General features: G+C 40.4%; 1 protein-coding gene across 1 annotated transcript; it reads left to right on the top strand.

Annotated features, from left to right (window-relative positions):
- Positions 1–33: 33 nt before the first annotated feature.
- On the top strand, positions 34–21345 carry SPARCL1 (SPARC like 1). Its single transcript, XM_042797101.1, has 11 exons — positions 34–273; positions 8150–8267; positions 8396–8449; positions 10712–11875; positions 12984–13053; positions 13709–13827; positions 14436–14556; positions 14927–15063; positions 16650–16798; positions 17695–17843; positions 19245–21345. Exons 2-11 carry the CDS (start codon positions 8214–8216, stop codon positions 19271–19273), a joined length of 2046 nt encoding a protein of 681 aa, XP_042653035.1. The 5' UTR covers positions 34–273; positions 8150–8213; the 3' UTR covers positions 19274–21345.
- The last annotated feature ends 408 nt before the right edge of the window (positions 21346–21753 follow it).

The following is a 21753-nucleotide window of genomic DNA, read 5'->3' as shown; positions in this document are numbered from 1 at the left end:
TTTCTGATTCAATTAATTCAGCAGAATTACACTAGCCCATTACCCGCCCCGGCCTCATCCCATGGAAGCCTAGGAGACTGTTTCCTTTAGTTTTACCAAGGCCCATAGAGCACCATCTTCCTTCACTGAAGCTTACAGCAAAACACACTTGCTGAGAGAGTCCGTATCAGACACCAAAATATATCACAGGAAAAGAAGCAAGATTTTGCAAGGCTCAGCGATTTCGAGTTCATCAGTGGCTAACCAAGAAGGAGCACCTCTTCTATTACTATGGTACTGTTTCTTATTTATTTTTAATTAAAACCTTAGAATATCTTGCATCTAACTCTCTGCAAATTGTTTTCACTTACTGTGAAATAACTGAAGCTTTCCTAGAGTATCATTGTTTCTTTTAAGGATAAATCATTTCAGACATTTATGCTTAGAATAGAAAAAAAATGTTCTTTAGAAGAGAAAACATTGCATAGTTATTCTGTTGAGGAAGATGACCTTTATCTTACCTCTGGGACCATTATTTTCCCTGTGACCCTGCAAAACAGTAAAGCATTATGTGATGGACAACAAGAGTCAAGTAAAATACATGCCTCTTGCAGAAGCATACAACTGTCCAGCTGAGAGCCATGATGTGACCTGATTTCCCAATACTTGTCACAGTCTCCTGTAATAGCAGTTTAGGAAATTTAATCCAATAGGCAAGGCCACAAAAAGCAGATTTACCCTTCTCTTTTCCCATAATGGAGGGGAGAGATAGAAACTGTGGCTGGTCTTGGAGGAACCTTCCACAGAGGTGTTAGTAGAACTGGTAAAAGCCTGTAGCAAACAGGGCATCCATGAAGGAAATGCAGATTCTGGCAGGTTACAACACCCCCCAATTGATATCAAATATAGAAAATAATTCTGGCTACTAAAGGGGTCTCATTTTGACCATTCTCAAATTAAATCAAAGCAGCTCTTTTTGGCTTGAACCGGAATTAAACTACACAGGGTTCTGGAAAAACAAACAAACAAACAAACACAACAACAACAAAACAAAAAAACAAAACCACAGAAAACAAACAAACAAAATAAGAAACCAACCTAAAACACCAGATCTCAACGAGCAGAAAATAAAAGCAAATGGTAGAAGGGAATTGTAACAAACCAAACAACTACATTAGGGTAGTGTAAATAGTTTACTTAAAAACTGTTTTAACATATCCTGAAATACTGTTGTTCTGGGTTTTTTTTGCAATCAGCCATCAAGGATTTACGGCCAATGGCTTTTGCAGCTGTAAAACCAGTAGCATCAGAGGGACTGATTCTCATTAGCAGCTATTTACTGGTACAGAATGAGTGAAATAGCTTTGTGCTTTGGTATTTATTTTCTTATTACAATCTCTTCTTTTACTAAGATAAGAACTCTGCCTCAATCGCTGCCTTTTATTTTTATATACATACACATACAAACCAACTTTTACACATATATAACGTGTATACACACACACTCTCAACAGGGCTTTTGAAACAGACCTAGACATAAGAATGTGCTGAAGCAGTTTCAATTTAAGAGTATCATGTGTACATCTTAGTTATAGAAAGAACAGAAGTTGCACTGAGAATTCTCCATTTCCACACTCATTAATTTTCCCTCGTGCACAAAACTCCATCCACTCAGAGTACTAGCGCTGTGATCATCACCTGGCTACAAGGACTACGTCTTTCCAGCATTTCTTGCAAACAGGCTTGACATAGCACCAAGCAGAGACTTTTTGCAATAATTACAAGACATCCAATTTTATTGCAGTCAAAAAAAGTTTAAACGGGGTGATTTAAAAAAAAAATCACATTACATGGTTTCTCAATGATACTTTGGGGATATATGAATGGAAGCTCAATTCTGAAACTTCTCTATCATTTTAATAATCATGAAAATCAGTGTCTTAAAACATTTCACCCAACTCAAGGTTTCACAAAAGCTTATTACCCAAGTCTCATCCTCTAGAAATGAGCATTCATGCCCATTCCACACAATGAGAAACTGAGTTCCAAAGGTAACACGTTGTCTTGTAGATCTTTTCTAAATGCTGGGCAACATCCACACTTATTAGCCATGTCAGGGGATTGGGCTACTTCATCTTCTAGAGTTAGGTCTAACAACAAAAGCCTATGCAGAGTTTTCTGTCAATATTAGAGCTGCAAGTAGGTCAGTCTGCATGATTTCTTTCATTAAACATGAGACATTTGTCACCTTCAGCCACAGCCTTTGCAAGTTAATCACTTCTGAGTGGCATTTCAAAAAGCAAGAGAACCTACTAGGTCACAGCTGCATGAGGTTTGCTATTTCAGTGGCTGAATCAGCAGCAAAATATAGAGACAGCAGGAAATACTGCACTTGCCATCTCATCTATTCTTGAAATTCTCTCCAATTTTTGATTAAAGATGCAGACTTCTGACTACGAGCAACGAGAAACAGTGAACCCTGGTGAAATTCCTGAGTGACTGAGCTTGACCGGTGTACAAAATGCACGTGGTACAGCATAGCTGAGGAGGACAGAAAAGAGTATCAGGCATGCCAGATGCCATTACTTCAAGCACTCTAGACAAAAATAATGTCATTGATCAGTATTTCAAGTGACTGATGACACACTATTAGGATGGCAGCCCTTGTGCAACCTTCCTGTTGGGAAGAAGCTCACAAGTAGTCTCTCTGATGCCCCAAAAGTGCATTGCTTGAGTTTCAGCAAAAATGCCGGCAACTGCAGAACCATGAGGACTGACACAACCCTTGGGCAGTGGTCTCCACAGCTGAAAGCTGAAGGTTGTGGAGCAGTCAGCTAAAACTTGAGCTGTTGAGTTCACCTTTAGGTTTCCAAGCAGAAGGCGCACAATCATGAACCTTTAAATGGCAATCTTTAAAATGCATTTATCTTAAGGATAAATGGACATTTAATTTGTGATCCATTTTTCCAGCTCTCCTTACTGGAAGGGAAAGCATTACTGTTTGCAAGTTCAGCAAAACAAGTAGATGGATAAGCCTTCAATCTTTTAAAACCTGCTGATGCACCAGCGGTTGCAGTTACCCCGTCATACACTCCTGCAAATCTGACCACAGGCTGAGACCGATGTTTGCCATGCTCAGCAGGTCCTCAGATGCACACAGAGATGACAACACAGTGCTGTTGAGTGCAGCCCATAGCCAGAGGGGCAACTCCTCTTCATAAAGCAACTCTACTCAAGTCCTGGCAGAGGCCCTCAGAAGCTGGATGTGCTTTGCTGTGCAGCAGCCACAGGATCCTACCCTGGAGCTAACATGGCCCACCCCATCTGTGTTCCATAAGACTGAGCACACCAAAGCACCTTTAGCTCCATCTCTACTGAGCAGCTGCGCATTGTCATCTGAAAAAGGGTCATTCAGGGCTCATTTACTCAGAGCAATTATCACATTCACATCAAGAAAAAGGTTTGTTTTTTTTTTTTTTTTTTTTTTTTTTTTCCCCCAGTTTAAGCTCAGCTAGATGTATCTTGCTGGGAACCCACTGTGATGGAATAAATGACTCAGAGATTTTGCTTCCTCCAAGTTTCAGACAAAATATATTCTTCTTTCTAAGACTGAAAAAGGGGTGGAGGACCTAGTGGCTGGACACCAGGTGCACACCAAGCTGCCCTATCACTCCCCTCAGCTGGACAGGGGGGAGAGAATATAATGAAAGGCTTGTAGGTGAAGATAAGGACAGAGAGAGATCACTCAGCAATTACCATCACAGGCAAAACAGACTCAAGTTGGGAAAATTAATTTATTACCAAATCAGAGTAAGGTAATGAGACACAAAACCAAATTGAAAAGCACCTTCCCCCCTGCCCCTCCCTTCTTCCCAGGCTTAACTTTTTACTCCCTATTTTCTCTACCGCCTCCCCCCACAGCAGCGCAGGGTGACAGAGAACGGGGGCTGTGGTCAGTTCATCACACATCATTTCTACCACTCCTTCCTCCTCAGGGGGAGGACTCCTCACACTCTTCCCCTGCTCCAGCGTGGGGTCGCTCCCACAGGACAGAGTCCTCCACAAACTTCTCATACATGAGTCCTTCCCACAGGCTGCATCTCTTCACAAACTGCTCCAGCGTGGGTGCCCCACGGGGTCACAAGTCCTGCCAGCAAACCTTCTCTAGTGTGGGTTCCTCTCCACAGGTCCTGCCAGGAGCCTGCCCCAGCACGGGCTTCCCACAGGGTCACAGCCTCCTCCAGGCATCCCCCTGCTCCACCGTGGACCTCCACGGGCTGCAGGTGGGGATCTGCTCCACCGTGGACCTCCATGGGCTGCAGGGGCACAGCCTGTCTCACCATGCTTTTCACCACGGGCTGCAGGGGAATCTCTGCTCTGGTGCCTGGAGCACCTCCTCTTTCTTCACTGAGCTTGGTGTCTGCAGAGTTGTTTCTCTCACATATTCTCACTCCTCTCTTCTCCAGCTGAGGTGGTTTGTTTGGTTGTTTTTTTTTTTCCTTCTTAAATATGGTATCCCAGAGGTGCAACCACCATCACTGATGGGCTTGGTCTTGGCCAGCAGCAGGTCCATCTTGGGGCTGGCTAGCATTGGCTGTCAGACACAGGCAGCTTCTCACAGAAGCCATGCCCCCCCAATACCAAAACCTTGCCACACAAACCAAATCCCCACAGTTAATGTTGCCTTCTCAATACCCCAAGCTTAAGTATTGTTAAATTCCTAATTTCTTGGGAAAAAAAAAAATATTCAAGGAATTTCATATTCATCTCTTGGCTAAATTTTCCTACAGATTTTCCTGCAGAGTATAGTGATTGCATTTCTCTAAGGAGATGTCTGCTCACTCTTAAAATAGCTTCTTATGTAATAGTTCATTACTGACAGTTCTATTAATTTTATATGTTACAACAGCTTGATTTTAGAAATTCTGTTCTGTAGGACAAATTTGGAAATTAAAGCAAGAATAAAGTGTCTTCACATTTAGATTCCAGTGTAAAAAAGTGAATGTGACACGCAGATCCTTGCATCATAGGACTATTAGCTATTGCTTAATTTCTTCCACCACCATCATCTTGACTGCCATATAATACACACAACCCACAAGAGCTTTCTCATCTCTGCAGCTGCTCAGGCTGGCTGTTCTATTACTTCAACATAAATGACTCTTCCTTTCTAACACTGAAAGACTAAACGAGCAAATACAAAAATCCCATTGCCATGAGCCACCACCTCTGCAGCAAAAAGGGCTGTAGGCTTGCAGGAAGAGTTCCTTGTGTTTTTTTCCCCTCACTAAGAGCTTAGCACATCAAGCTGCAAACCCCTTGGCTCCTGCTCCAGCAAATCACCTAAAATCATTCACATGGATTATGTGTAGCAAATGAAAAGGTTCTCCTGGATTCTGGCACAAGGTCTTGGCATATTGCACAGCCAAGCCCTGGAGCCTAACTGATCATGGAGTGACACCAAGAGAAACATTCCTTTCACCCCTGGAGGGCAGAAGGGACCACAGGTCACTGTAAAAAAGATTTTTTTTTTTTTTTTCTCTCCCTGTTGAAGTGGTTTTTGTGCTTGACTTTGCACCTTCTCTAACAGTCATCCCAACTTCCCCTACTGCACTCCCTTCATGAGGACCATCAGCGTTGAAAAAAAGTCTTTGCGACTATGGCTACTGAACTTGTCTGGTGGTTTCCAGCCACCAGTTGCAAACAGCTCCCTGTACTGGCTGCACAATGGGACTGGTATCACAGGAAGGAGGCACAAAATTACATGGTTAACTTAGAGCAGTCAGGTCCACTATGAGGCACCATCCAAACCCCAAAACTCCTTGCTCTGAAAATGGTGGCAGGAGACACTTATTGCACAGGAATTGGTATTGCTGCCATATTCAGTAAGGCAAAACCTGGGAATTAACACTGGCAATACTTGCACATGCATTACAGTTTAAAAGAGTGTGTTTTTAAATATTACTTAATGTTTGGGGCAGATTATCCTACTGGAGGAAGTATTATAAATCCTTGCAACTCATCTGGACTGTCATGACTAGAAAATAAAGATACTCAACTAGACTGTGTTCCTATAATACATTCAAGGCGGTCAGACTTCCCCAATAATTAAAGACTTAGACTTATGCTTCATATGGGCCACTGTGGGCTAGTTACCAAGAGAAAAATACAAAGCCCTGTCCTGCCACCTTAACTCAGATTTATTCCAACCACTTTTTCATTATTTGGACAAAGGTGGCAGAGGCAACTATTACAGCCAGTGACAGAGCCAAATTAAAAAATTGTAATTATAAATAAAATACTACATGCAGAACTTTTCATTCATAGCTCTCGAACTAGCTTACCAAAACAAATATGACAAGTGAGATTTTTAGAAATTCAGTTAAGTGACATGCCCAGAGCTGTGTTGCTCACCAGAAACAGACAGCAACAGAAATCAAGACTTCCTAATACAAATATTTATTTCCTCAGTCACTTGCCAGGTCTTCAAAAGCACAGTTTTTAGAGATATACATTAAATTGGATTATGCCCCTGCATTTCTGGCAAGCTGCCTACATGACCCTCAGTCTAACAAAACTTGCCTTGATCTGAAGTGACTTCCCATACACAGTCCAGTGAGGCATTTTTCATATGATCATTAGTGGCTTTTGTTGTATTCTGTCTTTCCCTCTGAAAACATCTTACACAACTAACTCTGGATGCCAAAGAGATAATAGAGAATTGGATAAGAGATCATTTGGGGATTAAATCAGTTAATTGCAAGAAAAATGGTCTGCATACTAAATATGCACCACTAATGAAGTATTTTGCTCTTCGTTAACTAAGAGGTACTGACATTAAATAACGTGTAAAAGCAGGGATCTTCCGAAGTGGACACTTCAGTTCTAAGCACAGCAGCAGTCAGGATGCTTTTGAAAGAATGTAATGCTCAAAGTCCTCGCTTCACCATTTTGTCTCACACAAACACAAACTCCCTTGGACTTCTCATTTTGGGGTTTTGGGTTCCTCCCCCTCCTCATGAAAAACCACCTGGATGAACAACATTTTAAAACCATACACTGAGCCTCACGTGATGGAATACAGTTGACCTAACTGGCTGAAACCACTGCCAGTTTCTTCACATGCCAGGCAGTTCAACCATCCAAAGACACGATGTTCTTCAGCTGAGGACATGGTGATATGTATTTCATTAGGAAAGGGAGAAGCAATGAAAAAGGACATATGTTAGATGGAAAGTGAAAATATTTTAAAGGGCGGAGGGGGTGGGGGTGTAAAGACCAAGACGACAATTTCCAAGGAAGAACAATCAGTATAATGAGAGCAGAAACAGAAGCAGAGTGAAAATCCTACTGATTCTGTATGAACACAGAAAAAAGAACGGCAGAAAATTAAAAAGGATAAGAAAGCAATGCAGTTATAAAAAAAAAAAGGGGGGGGGAGGAACAGAAACAATAGGTCTTGTTTATTTTCATTTTTCTCAGTGATACAGCTACAGCCATAGAAACTTTCAGTCCACATGCACCACAAAAGTGAGAAAATTTATTGGTGACATTCAAGGTAAAAATGAGTCTTTCACTCACATGAGGATATTAGCATAGACTGAAGAAATTCCTAATGCTTTGTATGTTCTTCCCGCCATCCATCTCTCACTGCTACACAGCAGAGTTGAGTTTGTTGCTCCCAAAGCAAGGCTGCACCCATTCGTCAAGCAGCCTGGACAGCAATTCCGGGCTTTGAACCCTGCTGAGCAGAACTCCACCACTTAATTCTTCCTACTACAGCCACCAGGAGATTCCTTTGCCTTAAAGATGCCACAAACAGTCACTGTCTCAGAACCAAAAAAGGGACATTTTTCACAAAGTAGTGTATCAGAAGAGTGGACAGAGATTTACAGGGCTCATTACGTACATTCATTATTCTGCCTTTCAGTAACACCACTAGAGTTTGTGAACACAGCAGACAGCTTAAGTCCTGTATAAGAGCTAAGGCCAAAGTGTTCTCTAGATAAGCCTGTCTAACACCTGAGTTTACATACAGCTGGACACTGTGTGGAAATTTTGTGTGTCTTCAGACTAAGCAAGTTACAGCAGCTACTACCTTGCTTCCATCAGTCATTTTTAGACCATTATACCCAAATCCTAACTTTATTTCTTTTCATGTTGCTTGCAGAAAGGAAACTTCTAAACCCTACCACTGTACCATTAATTACTGTCCTCTACGAGATCTGAAAAGCATGAAGGCTGTAGCTCTCTTCATTTGTCTTGTAGGATCAGCTTTTGCTATTCCAGTAAGTTCTCATCATGCTATGATTACTGAGCACTTAATTTCTGATTCTGTGGATACTGTATGTTATCTCACTGACCTATATAAGATCTTTATTGACATGCAGATATTGTATATATTTGTCTACTCTAGACCCATCCCTTAAACTACAAACTCGGAATCCATGGACAGAAAACTGCAGAAAAGGTACTCCTCTTGTTCTCTAAACACTAAGAGGCAACCTATGTTATTCATCTCAAATATATAAAACACATTAGCACATATGCAGCTGTTTACAAATTGATTTAGGTTAAAAAAAATGTAGGCCCCTTAACTCCAAGAATTAGTACCAAGCACCTCATGCCTCACATATTACGTAGCTAGAAACAGAACAGGACAAAATCTAAAGCTCACAACAGAAGTTTCACTTATTTGAACAAATTACCTTAAATGAATCCCCACATATAATCATTACACTCATATTCACACAAACAACAAGCTCCACAGACAGTTGAACTCGTGGTTATCGCTACTCCAGTAAGCAAGGAAGATGAAATCCTTAATTTATCACATCAGGTGATCATATACAGTAAGAATTTTAGCCACCATATGCTTCATTATTCACAATACAGAGCATTAGCTACAGCTCATCTTGGAAAAGTACACTGTGGCTGACAAGCCAGATACACAGCCCTGATGGTAATGAGACAGATGACTGCAACAGCCCTATGCCATATCAGCATCTAATGACAGAGTTCACAGTTCTGCATTCATAATTGACCTAAATTAAAATTCCTTTTTATTGCACCATTCTGGTGAGCATTTGTGGTTCAGACACAACGGACCTCAGCTTCAAGCAAACGAATGTTTTGGAAGAACTAAATTCAGAGCATGCTCTGTAGTAAAAAATGCAAAATCTCAACTCTTGGTAACCTTTTTTTTTTTTTTTGTTATGAATTATATCCCACTCTGTGTAGCTTTCTAGATACATTTCATGCCAATCCAGGTGGTGCTCTGCACTATAAAACCCAAAACCTTAACTTTTCCTAATAAAGTATCCAGCAGAACAAATTATGGTATAAACACTAGTTTACAGTCTACAGCAGTCTCCCAGAAACAACTCATACAAAAGACACTTGCATCAAAACAAAACATTGCAATACCCAACAAATCATCACTTCCAAGTGAATATGCAACATCTATCAAACACCACTTGTACCCTCGCAGTAGCTAATTGCAATTACATTGACTGAAATTTGCCCATCAGATTAACAGACCCAAGTATCTTCACAAGCAACTGAGTTTTCGAAATTTATTTTATGCTGAGGACAAAGGTGTAACAAAAAGCAGAAGCTGAAAGCCACATCCAGGCACATCTCTGCATTAAGGTTGTGGTGCATAACAAGACTTCCCGGCAAGACATAAGCCACATCTTTCTCAAGCTTGCTATTCCAGCAACTTGGGCACTGAGGAGGTCTCATCTTCATAAACCAACCCCTCAAAAGCTTTAAGGAAAATCAGAATCAGGTGCTATATTGTAGAAAGCAATAAGCAACACTGAACATCCATAGGTGTTGTTCAGAAACACATCAGATGTTGCTGCTGTTGGAAGTGCCTGTACTCACTCAGCAGCTGCTCTGATGCTAACAGCAGCAGAAAGGCAATTGCTGCAGCAAGAGCTAACAGTCATTTTAACACCTGCTTTCTCTTCAATCATTTGAACCTCTTGCACTGGTTACTAATTTTGCTATTGTCTTGACAGCATGCAAAAAAAAAAAAATAAAAGCGCCACTCAAACACCTACAGCTTCTGCTAGTGAGCTTATGATTCAGTAGTTGCCACCAAATACGATAGTATTGATTGGTGAATTCAGCTAGGAAGCAGTGATGTATAAGACTCAAAGTAGATGAATACATCGATTATGAAAAAATTAAGATGCAGTGTGCTCCTCAGGAATTACTACCACAATACCTTGTGAAAGATGTTTTCTCTCCCCCTACCCCTCTTTCCCCAGGCTTCCCATTTATCTGTGTGGGAAGATGAGTATCACATCCCCCCTTCTCTGAGGTAAATGATAATTATTACAGCCTATAAGTGCTTGAAGTTATGACACTAAATTACTAATTAAGCATTTTGAGATTTCACAAGACACCCATATGCATCCATCTCCTATGAGATCTTAAACAGAGTTGCATAGAATTCTTCAGCAACTCCAGCAACAAAAGAAGGGGCAGATAAACAAATTTGATGAGAAATGGAAATTATATCACCTGTGAATTTCATGCTCTGGGCTAGCTTAAGACGCACATTTACAAAGAAAACAAAGTCAGTGTCATGCTTTGCAATACAAAGAAAATACAACATTGCATTGACTTCAAATAAATGCTAGAATTTATTAACCTACCTGCTTTTTTTTTGTTGTTTTTTTTTTGTTGTTGTTGTTGTTTGTTTGTTTGTTTTGTTTTTAAGACAGAAGATATTAATCCTGAATCCCCAAAGAAAGAAAATTCAGGGTATGTAGACAAGGGCAATTTGCTGCCCAGTCACAAAAATCTAAACCCAGAGGTATCAGTACCAGACACTGAGCACAGGGATGAGCCCCAGACCACTAGAAAACAAGGAAGAACTGGTAGTGAGCATCAAGTGAAAAACAGCCTAAAAAGCATCAATTTCCTTGTGCTGCACAATCAACAAGGTTTGGCTTTTGATAACCAAGACAGTGACTCTGGAAGCAGTGGCAGGGAACAGTCCAGCTCTGAGCATTACCAGTTCAGGAGGCAGGAGAAACACAGCAACACAGCCAATCGACATGTTCTGAGCAACGCAGAAAATCCCATGGGTGCTCTCAGTCTTGATCATGAGCATAACGTATGGAAATACAATAAGAACACAGCTGGCCTATCTGAAGAAAACAGTGAAAGTGATGAAGGTGTGGAAAAAGAGGATGAGGAATGGGGTGAAGAAACTGATTACAGAGGTATGAAGCTCAAAGGCCACCAGACAAATCAAAGTAGCCAATACAAAAGACAGCAAAATGAAAACAGTATGCAGGCTGATGAAAACCTGAGAGATTCCAGTCAACCAAGCCAGATAACTAAGAGACACGGTGAGAAACTTAACCTAGAAGAAGAGAGAGAGAACATCCAGAAGCAGTCTTATGAAGAAGAAAGCCCCCAGTTTCAAAAAAAACATAACAAAGATCAGGATGAAAAACAGCAAAGTCAACAGAGGAAAAACAATATTCAAATAGACTATCAGAGTGATCACGAGTCATTGGTGAAAAGACAAGATATGGAAGACAGAAATATTGATGACAATGGTCATGACAGTGGCGATGTTGATGGTGAAGAAGATCTCAGCAATATCTGGAAAGAAGCAGCCTATGAGGAAGAGGAGAGAATCCAAGCCAATGACCAGGAGAGCACCAGTACTGAGCATGAAGGGGAAGAAACCACCAGAGATGACACTGCAGTTCATAGAGAGATCGAGGATTACCAAAACGTCAAGATTAAAGACCTTATTCCCTCTGAACAAGATGATTACGATCATGAGACACCTAATTCTGACAGAAAGCAACAACTAGAAATGCGTAGCTCTGTTCAGAGCATGAATTCAATGGAAAGTGAGGATAAGGTAAATTCTCTTTAAAATAAAGTTAGAATACTAGAAAAAGGTGTGTGTGGGGGGGAAACCAATCCCAAATTTAAATTCCTGATGATTGAAATGACATTTTGGAGAAAAACAGGTGTAATAATTTATTAATATGCAGAAGTTTCATCTTCCCTTTTATTCACTATTAATCTAGACCATGCTATGGCACTTCACATATAACATTTAGATGAAATGTACCAGAAAGGAAGAGAGCACAACTCATGTAAGAGCTCCAGCCCCAGCGGGATGTGTAATGAAACACACAAATAAATACGGATACAGAGATATAAAACTTGGAACTCAGTCTCAAGGAAAGCCTGTTTGCTCCTCTCTCCCAAAGAGTTTAAACACTACTGTACAAAAGTGAACAGCTTGGAAAGGCAGGGCTAGAGTCCCCACAATAATTACCACCTTAGTGGCTAGGGGACTTTCACACAGGGGGCTTTGTCCCTTCAGACAAAGGAGGATGTTGCACCCAGATCTCCTGTACCCCAGCCAGCTATTAGAGAGACCACCCACATCAGGGGTGTTCTTCAAAAGAAAAGAGTGAGCTTTCCTATGGCATTAAATAAGGATTTGTAATATTAAAAAAAAATAATAATAATTATAGGAAGAATCCATTTGAAAGAGGGCAGGCACTTCCCCACAGCACCAAAGAAGGGCCAGAACTGAAGATACGTCCTTCCCTTCTCCTGCCTCATGTGTCTTGCCCAGCAGCTCACGGTGCTGCTGCTCCCAGGCACTACTAGGCAGACCCCAGTGCAAATTAAGACCTGAAGCGCCAATTCTGCCAACCTCAAGGCACTACACTGCTGCATGCCAAGCGCTGCAGAATCTCCAGGTGCTCAGGCCTTACCAAGCTCCTGTTTCTGTCTCCACCTCCTTCCCCCCACCAAATAACAGAACACCTTAATACTACCACAGGCTTTATGTTTCTCACGCATTTTGCATAGCAACCTCTTTCTGCTGCAAGCAAACTGTGCCTCAGTCAGTTCTATATTTGTACCTGAAAAAAATTTGTCCAAGTATTTTTTTTTTTTTTTCTTCCCAAGACTTACCACAACTTCTACCTATGTCTCTGACTGTACAGGTTAAGACTACAGGCAGTTCCTATGGAGAGATGGAAAGTGCAAGCAACAGGAGTGAGCAGGCTCTCCTGGGTAAGCCACAAGCAAAGCCATCACGTAATTGCTAACTCTCTGCAGCTGGGGAATCCGCTGGTCTGCATTTCTTTTCTGCCTTTGGCACCATGTGATTTCACATGACTGAACTGTGCTTAAGCATAATCCTGCAACGCCATTGTGGTCCCAAAGAACCCCTTCCATAAATCCTTGGATTTACTCATCTGTTTGTGAAAAACATTTGTAGACAGTGCACAAATTTTTGTGTCAGTTATACAGGATTGGGAATTACCCTGCATTGAAATCCTTCAGTTTCAGAGCAGTAGCTTGAATTCAGCTAGGAGTGAGCCAAGTGGCAGTGCTGGATTCAGCAAGTGCAGATGGGATACATTTCACCAAAGGAAGCTGGAAGTGAATGTCAGTCCTTACAGAAGAAATAATTTTTTCTGAGAAATTTATTTCCCCATCCAACTCAAACCTGGGACTGCTAGAATTCTCACAAAAATCCTCATTTAAAGTTGGGCTTGCTTTATTCAATACAAAATCCAGCTGCATTTTAACAAACTTACAAAAAGCACTTTAATTCTTCGTGAGTATTGGGCTGTATTTTGCTTTAACTGTCAGTAGTACCTGACAAACACTTGGCTTCATCCCATTCCCTCTAACAGTCTCTCCTCCTTTCTATGATTGCTAGACCCATGTAGGAACTTCCACTGCAAAAGAGGTAAAGTCTGCCATACAGACAAGCAAGGGAAACCCAGCTGTATTTGCCAAGATCCTGCTGCTTGCCCTTCCACCAAAGACTATGAGCATGTAAGTACTTCATTCAGTGGACATCATGGGGGAAAGCCAACTAAAAAGTTTAAAAGATAACATTCCCCTGCTACTATTTAGAATAATCCTACCCTAAAAAGCATGCAAGTGGGTTTGGGTGATTCCAGTAATTGTAAAAGTAAGTATAAAGTATCCAAATTCCCTGACCATAGCTTGAGAATAGTATGAACGCATATAGCTACATAGTACCTACAGTGATTTGCTTTACTTAGTCTCTCAGGGATCACAGCTTTTCCCTGTCACTAAAAGATCTATTTACCCATTAGATGTTTTAAAGATACTGAATACTAGTACATATCTAGTGTAATAATCCCATACCATCGCAGAAACTGTATTACTATAACACAAAATTAAATTTAAGTGTCTTGAAACTGAGTGTGTAAGTACAGACAACTAATCCTTATGTAGGCGTATAACAACCACAATTTTCAATACTTCTGATCACATGTATTCCCCGTGGGTATTCACAACTGCTACACCATATGTTAACAATACTTTTGTTATTGTAATGCCTATATGAGTGACCAGAATTTTTCTCAACACAGTGGTGGTGGGTGGGGTGGTTTTGTTTTTCACTCCTCCTCTAGGTTTGTGGTACAGATAATAAGACTTATGATGGCACATGTCAACTCTTTGGCACCAAATGTCAACTTGAAGGGACAAAAATGGGACGCCAGCTGCACCTAGACTATATGGGCTCCTGCAAACGTAAGGCTTGTTCTAATATGGAAAATTCACCTAGGTATAAAGAGCCAGTAGCTTTAATCACCAGCTAGTCCTAAATTACCTGCTTTCTTCCTGTGCTCTCCCCTTCTGTATCAATTATCTACTAATTAAGACCTTTAAATCCTAAACATGTATGAAAAGTCACTTTCTTTAATTAAGGGTATGAAGCACCTGAATCCTAAATTTAACCCATTAGCTGCATTTCCAATTTTATGTATTAACAACTCCATCAATTTTAAGCTTAACTGGAAGTTTGCTGGCGAGAGTCAAATCAAACCTAACTTGGCTCAGAAATGCTCAAATCGGAACTTAACAGATCACTCATTAACAAAAGTTTTCCTGTTTGGCACAGACATCCCTCACTGTACTGATTATGAAGTGGATCAGTTCCCCCTCCGGATGCGAGACTGGCTCAAAAACATCCTTATGCAATATTATGAACGTGATCTGGATACTTCTGGATTTCTAACTGAAAAGCAAAGGAATAAGGTCAGCAATCCTTTTCAAATAAGACAGTTACATTGTTAGAGCTAGACTAACCATGTGGAAAAAAAAAGTGATTCGCATCTTATGAGTGCTCCCATTTCCATTCTCATTAAGGTAATTTAGACCCAATTAGATTCACAAGTTGCAAAATACATTTACATGTCCCCTTGCACTCATTTAAACCAAGACACATTTCTGCTATGAATGATCCTTTTGCCCATGCAAATTCAAGCCAAGTGTATTACTTTGAAGCCAGTGTCTACAGGCAGGAGGCAGAAAAGTCAGAATTGGTGCATACCCAGATAGACATCATTCGCTTGAGAAGACACAAAAGAGCTTCTGTTCAGGGACCTGCTTTGTGACAAACCTCTCGGAAAAAATCAACTAATATGTAGATAAGGACGACCCAGTTCATGCAGTTGGAGTCAAAAGGACTTGTGCCATTCAGCTCTTGTTAAGTGACCTGAAACAGGCAGGTAGGGGACAAAGTCTGCTGGCAACACACAGGTGTGGAAAGGAGGGACTTGGGCTCACCATGAAGAAAACTGCTCAAGTACCTCATGAGACTGAGCAACTGGACAGTCACACAGGATTCACGACAGAATTACAATACAGAGTTTAGGGGACCCTGATGGCGGCAGGGGATCCCTGCCCTGGACAGACCAAAAGCAGCTCCTCTTCTGTTCTTGAGAGATATCTTCTACTTGGCCACCAATACAAAAGTATCTGAAAATGGACTCAACAGTTGAGGGTATCATTTGCACTTTTTAATCCAGCTACATACACTGTCCATCTGCACCATGATATTCAAGGGCTATAAAATTACACAAGTCCGATGCTCAGTTTTAAGAGAAAAGAGCTGCTTTCTACCACCCAGTAGACCTGCAGCATTACACTACACTGGCTTAAAATGGAGTAAGCCTCTATTACCATTCAGCCTTTTTTTTTTTTCTTAGAGAAGGATTTGCATCACACGAATTGGTGACACTAGTTTGGTTTTGAAGATATAGATGCCATAACTGTCTAAAAAGCCATAACTATTAGAAAATACTTCAAGTTAAACCAAGACCTGGCCTGCTCTAAATCTGGAGTAGGAGGTACATGCAGTGGGTCACATCAGGTTTATACAAAAATATACTCGAGCAACACCAAAGACTACTTACAATAGCTACCAAGAGGGACATTGACCTACCTGGAACATCTCATAGTAAATGGTACAAATGAGGTGATTTCTGAGATGGGTTATTTCACACCAAAGGCTGAGCTGCTTGCCTCAGGACAGAAGATCAACAAATGTGATCAAAATTGGTTTAGTCTCCTACTAACCTTCTAAGCTGAGTCTGACAATTAGATCACAGGATTTTCACTGCCTTTCTAGTTACTACCAAAGTTGATACGGACAGCAAAAAAATCATCTGGATTATAGGCAAGATTTTCATGCTGTGTATGGTCACAAACACTAAAATACCACTGGGGAAATGAGCTTTATCAAGTTTCATTTCTTCAAACCACCTCCTTGCTGGATAGTTCTCTTCAGGGCAGATCTTCATCCATAAACAAAAAAACATCAATTTCCCTGTTGTGTTCAGGTCAAAAAAATCTACCAGAATGACAAGCGCCTCATGGCTGGCAACCACGCAGTTGAGCTGCTCCTGCATGACTTTGAGAAAAATTATCACATGTATGTGTATCCTGTGCACTGGCAGTTTCACCAGCTTGATCAGCACCCTGTTGACAGGTAAAAAAAAAAAAAAAAAAAAAGTCTTTTAGGTTCAGTTCTAATGTGCTGTTTAAGTTCAGGCTGTTTTACTTTTCTATACCACTCAAAGGGTTCTCTACATACAGGACCAGTCGCTCTGCCAACAGAAGCCAGTATCCCCCTCTTTCTAAGACAGAGCTTCTCTCATTGTTTTGCTGGAGCCATGTCTTAGGTCAGAATCTGCTATCCTCTTGCCTTTCATAATCATCAAGTATTATACCTTAAACTTTACAGTGCCTTAATAGCTACTAATGCCCTGACCCTGGAGGAAAACAAGTCTCATGAGATCCTGTTATTACTGAAGCTAAGAGAAACAGGCTAACTTCAAAGTGCAGAGGCCTGTCAGCAATAATTCACTAATAAGGTACCCATAGTTTTCAACTAATGCTGCAGATACGGTAAGACAGCACCAGTGTCACAGTTCAGAAGAAGTCCCCAGCTTTTGAGAACATGACTTAGATTTCAGGCTTTTGGTTATGGCACGTGGTGGTGGGATCCATGTTTCAAGGCTGCAGACCCTCAATACCTCATGCCGATCACACCTACTGTCTTAGAACATAGCTAAGCACCTTTGCAAGCTTATCTCCTGAAGACTAACAGCAAAACTCCACAACTGATGAGTTGTGAAGAGGTCACAGTAATACCTGTTCTAAAAAAAAAAATGTTAGCAAGCAAATAGCAGTTAAAACATTTTCATTTATCAGGTATTATACATCATTGTGATGACCTCCGACAGATTCACTACAGAAGCACCACAACAGAATCCACTGGGGCATCTCTGTCAAAGCCACCATTGTCATCTTCTAGCATCTTAGATTATCTGTGAAGATCCCAATTTGTTAATAAAATACAGCTTTACATACTTGCTCTTTCAGATCATTAACACACTCGGAGCTCGCACCTTTGAGAGCCTCCCTTGTTCCCATGGAACACTGTATAACCCGTTTCTTCCAAGAGTGCGATGGAGATCAAGACAAACTCATTGCTTTGAATGAATGGTGTCACTGCTTTGGGATTAAGGAAGGTAAATCTAAAGGAACAGGCAGATGTATAGGACAAAATAGTCTTATCAAGACTAGGCACATTCTCAAACTACAACGTTCAGGAAAGAAATTGTAGCCAGCTCATGGCTACTGTGCACAGAGGCAAATGGAACAATAACAAGACTGCAAAAGGTGCAAGGCCTTGGACTGTTTTATAAAGTTAGGAAAGAGGATTTTCTATGAGGAAAAAATTTGGGAGGTAGTTTGTACTAAATATAAAATCATTCTTGTGTAGTGTCTGAACCTGTATGTTCTGCATGTCTGTCTCTCAAGAAACACTATTTTATCCTTCAGTGCCAAAAGAAAGGCAAAGTGAGTTTATACTTTTAAATCAGTGGTCAAAGGATATTGATTGAAAATGCATTTAAAGATCTCAAGCCAAGTAGGGAAAATTGCCACGATCTCTCACTGATCAAGTAACTATGCCTACCTCTAGATTACTATGTACAACACAAATGCTGTCATCACACTATAGTTCTAGTCCAAACTGTCTATTTTACCTAATCTGTCAGATGCAACACGTGTTCACATAGTGCCCACCAGACTGCATGCATCAGGAGGCTTGGGCAGAGGCAGGGACGGTTTCTGAATCCTAAATGGACTAGGTATACATTTGGTTCAACTCAATCCACATTGAGACTTCTCTAGCAAAGTGAAAAGACAGGTACTACTGTACTGGTGATGTGTCTAGAATTAGGCAGCAGCTGTACAGAAGCTGTCCCGATAGCAATTTGAGATTTACATGACTACATTCAACCTAAGGCATTTGTTTTCAATCTACCTTCTGATCTAGCCCTGAGTGACAGCTGAACAATATTGCCAGCCATAGGTAGCAAAGGTAGCACAAGTGGTTAATCCTAGAACAGTGACAGGTGTTTGGCTAAATTTGAAGACTTAAGAAATGTGATCAAAAACCTACTTAGCAACTCCCTAATTTTAAGTGGAGGTTGATTCTGGTCAGAGGTCAGACATGCAGAGCCTTCGTTCTTCCTAGAATTTTTCCAGCTATTCTGATGACAATTTACCAGTCACAAACCACGTGTGGAAGTAACCTGTAAGGAGTTATCATAATATACATGTACTGCTGCCAATGATCATTCATCCAAAGAGGGATTTAGGGTCAGTCATTTGTGAACAGGGAGGTGGAAGGGATTCTTGGCTCAGGAACAGACCAAGGAGACCTAATACTAGAAACAAGCAACCATTTATCCAGAAGGGTCCAAATGAACGACTCCTGAATATGATATATTTACTTTTTGTTAGGGACAGCATTCCCCTACATGAGCCCTCTGGGAATTTAGTGTATCATTTCTTGATAGTGATAGAGCATAAAAATGTCTCTTTGGCATCAAATGTTAGTAACATTTTCTTCTTTGTTGCAGAAGACATAAATGAAAATCTCCTGTTTTAAGCCTGGCTGAACAGAATCCCAGTACTGCATTAAAACTGGTGAAATGTGTGAATCCCATTTATTTCTGTAATTAACAGCTTCAAGACAAAGGTGACATAAGGTTCACTGTATTCTTATCAAGTACAGAAAAGTTCTACATTCATTAACAGCAGAAGAATTTAACTAATGGTTTGTAACTAAACAACAAGTTTTCCCACACATGTATCCATGATCTCTCTGAACCAATAAATAGTACTAACCTGATTATGCTGTTCATAAAAATTCAGTAGATTTATAGGATGTGTTTTACCATACACTGAGGAAAAATTACCTTTAAATAGGACCTGTTTCATTTATTTACTGCATTATCAGTTTAACATTCTGCATAGAAACCTCAAATAAAATAAGTCTACTTAGATATATGGGTTTTGTCAGAACTTTGTCAAAGAAAAGCTAGCAAGGCAATGATTCAATGAAAATTTTATATTTAAGGGAAGAGAAGAAACTAGACTGTAGATCACATATACCAGTTATTAAACTATAATTCCTGAAGTACATGAAAAAAAAAAAAATCAATGCTTTTCAGATACTACTTGCCCCACCTCTTGAAACAACAGTAATGGTACCAATGCCACACAGCAGAATTCCTGCTGACAAACTGTAATGAGCTAACTGTATGAGCATGGTGAGTGTGGATGTGTGTCAAAAAACTGATTAGTAACAGGTCCACCACCACAAGGAGCAGAGGCTATCATAGCTCCAACACCTCCTTATTCTCCTCAACAGGCCCACTGTTCCTTTCTCCCACAGAAGCATCAACTGCTGCTATCATTTTTCCTGAGAAAGAAATGCTAACTACTTTTTTCACCATCCCCCAATTTTTGCTTGCCTGAAAACAGGCACAATTTAGGCATAAAAACCAGGACAGACTAAGATTATTCCTGAATCCCATTAAGTTTGTGATTTTAAGACAAGCACTTCATCAAAAACACTCCAGGCATGCTCTACTGTAAACAAGAAGCCCCCAACACTATTCCTGCAAAGGAAGATCAGAAAACATCTTTCACCTGAACCATGTCACCTTTCCAATGAAAATAAAATGGTATTCAGAAATGCTGTTTTAGTAGCTCAGATAGGGGAAGTCCACTTGCCCCTCGCTAATTTGCTCCTGAACCAGCAAGGGCTGCTAATCCTAGTCCAACTCCAGCCTCATGCCCTTGGGAGACAAGGAGTCAAGCTATGATTATTTTCAACACTGGAACTTCTTACATGAAAGCTTATTTCTCACCAAAACCTGTTTCAATGACAGCTTCTTCTGTAAACCTGACTTGTTGCCCACTTCACATTCTGTAACATCACACAGCAGTGTATATAAAACAACAAAAGCATATTTCCTGAGTTAACTCCATTTGAAAAAGATTCATTCTCTGGGACTTCAAATATCTCAGGGAAAAAGTAGTTCAACAAATTTTTTTGTGCCTGCCTGCTTATTTGCTCTTTCTACAGCAAAGAGTCATCCACCTTAAAACAATCAAATAAAGTTCACACAAGGACAACTCACAAGTGATTGACATATTCTCCACTGAGGCTAATACTCACCATTGTTCCACTTAAACCAAGTACTAGAAGATGATACAATAACATTTATCAGGGTAAACAGGAAAGATTTTCCTTTAAACAGTCCAAGTTCTGCAGGGCAAACAGTGACCATCACCAAATGATTACAGCCATGGGAGCAGATCAGCATCCCACCTTCTTTTGAAATTTTCAGTGATGCTACCATTCGCTTTTCCTCTGTAAGACACGGAAAAGGAGCACTTGATAGTGTATGTGTAGATAGATGCTACAGTCACAGTACGAGAAAAATTTTCACCTGAGCTCTTGTAGTGCGCAAGGGGTCAAGAACCACCAATATTTTATCTACAAATTATAAGAATAGCAAGACTAAGGATGATAATGAAAGCTAATTTCCCCATCAGTACTTTAACTACATTGTTGCTCTTCTAGCTTAACTTATAAATACTTTAATCTTTATTATTTCTTCATTTTGTGACTTAGGTAAAATAAAGCTGGTGATAATTTTATTGACCTTCTATAGACTTGATTTTTTCCATTTACTTTTAATGAAGCTAAATTAAACATCTGTTTAGTCATAAGTATTTTCCCTCTCTACAAGGGAGAATCAACAGTGAAATCACATTCCTATGAAGACAGAGGCACCCATTGAGACACACACAGAGACACACACAATTTCACATACATATGCACATATAGAGAGTACACTCACAAATGCACTCATTACCCACACTTAAACCATGGCACAGTCTTATCCACTGCATGCAGCTGGTTATAACATGAACAGGACTAAAATTATTTGACCTACCGACTTTCCCTCTATTTCAGCTAAAACAGCAGGCCAATGTTAAGTGAGAAGGAAAAGCAGATGGGGATAGATGTTTTCAGACAGGTCCATTGAGGGATATCAAAATCCAGGCTGCAGC

This window comes from Tyto alba, unplaced genomic scaffold (assembly GCF_018691265.1).
Source record: "Tyto alba isolate M040663 unplaced genomic scaffold, T.alba_DEE_v4.0 Super-Scaffold_23, whole genome shotgun sequence".
Lineage (NCBI taxonomy): Eukaryota > Metazoa > Chordata > Aves > Strigiformes > Tytonidae > Tyto > Tyto alba.
This window is presented reverse-complemented; position numbering and strand designations above follow the sequence as displayed.

Coding starts and splice junctions, on each gene's coding strand:
- SPARCL1 (XM_042797101.1), top strand. CDS start 8,214: ATGAAGGCTGTAGCTCTCTTCATTTGTCTTGTAGGATCAGCTTTTGCT. Junction 13,828..14,435: donor CCACCAAAGACTATGAGCAT/GTAAGTACTTCA, acceptor CTCCTCCTCTAG/GTTTGTGGTACAGATAATAA. Junction 15,064..16,649: donor CTGAAAAGCAAAGGAATAAG/GTCAGCAATCCT, acceptor TGTTGTGTTCAG/GTCAAAAAAATCTACCAGAA.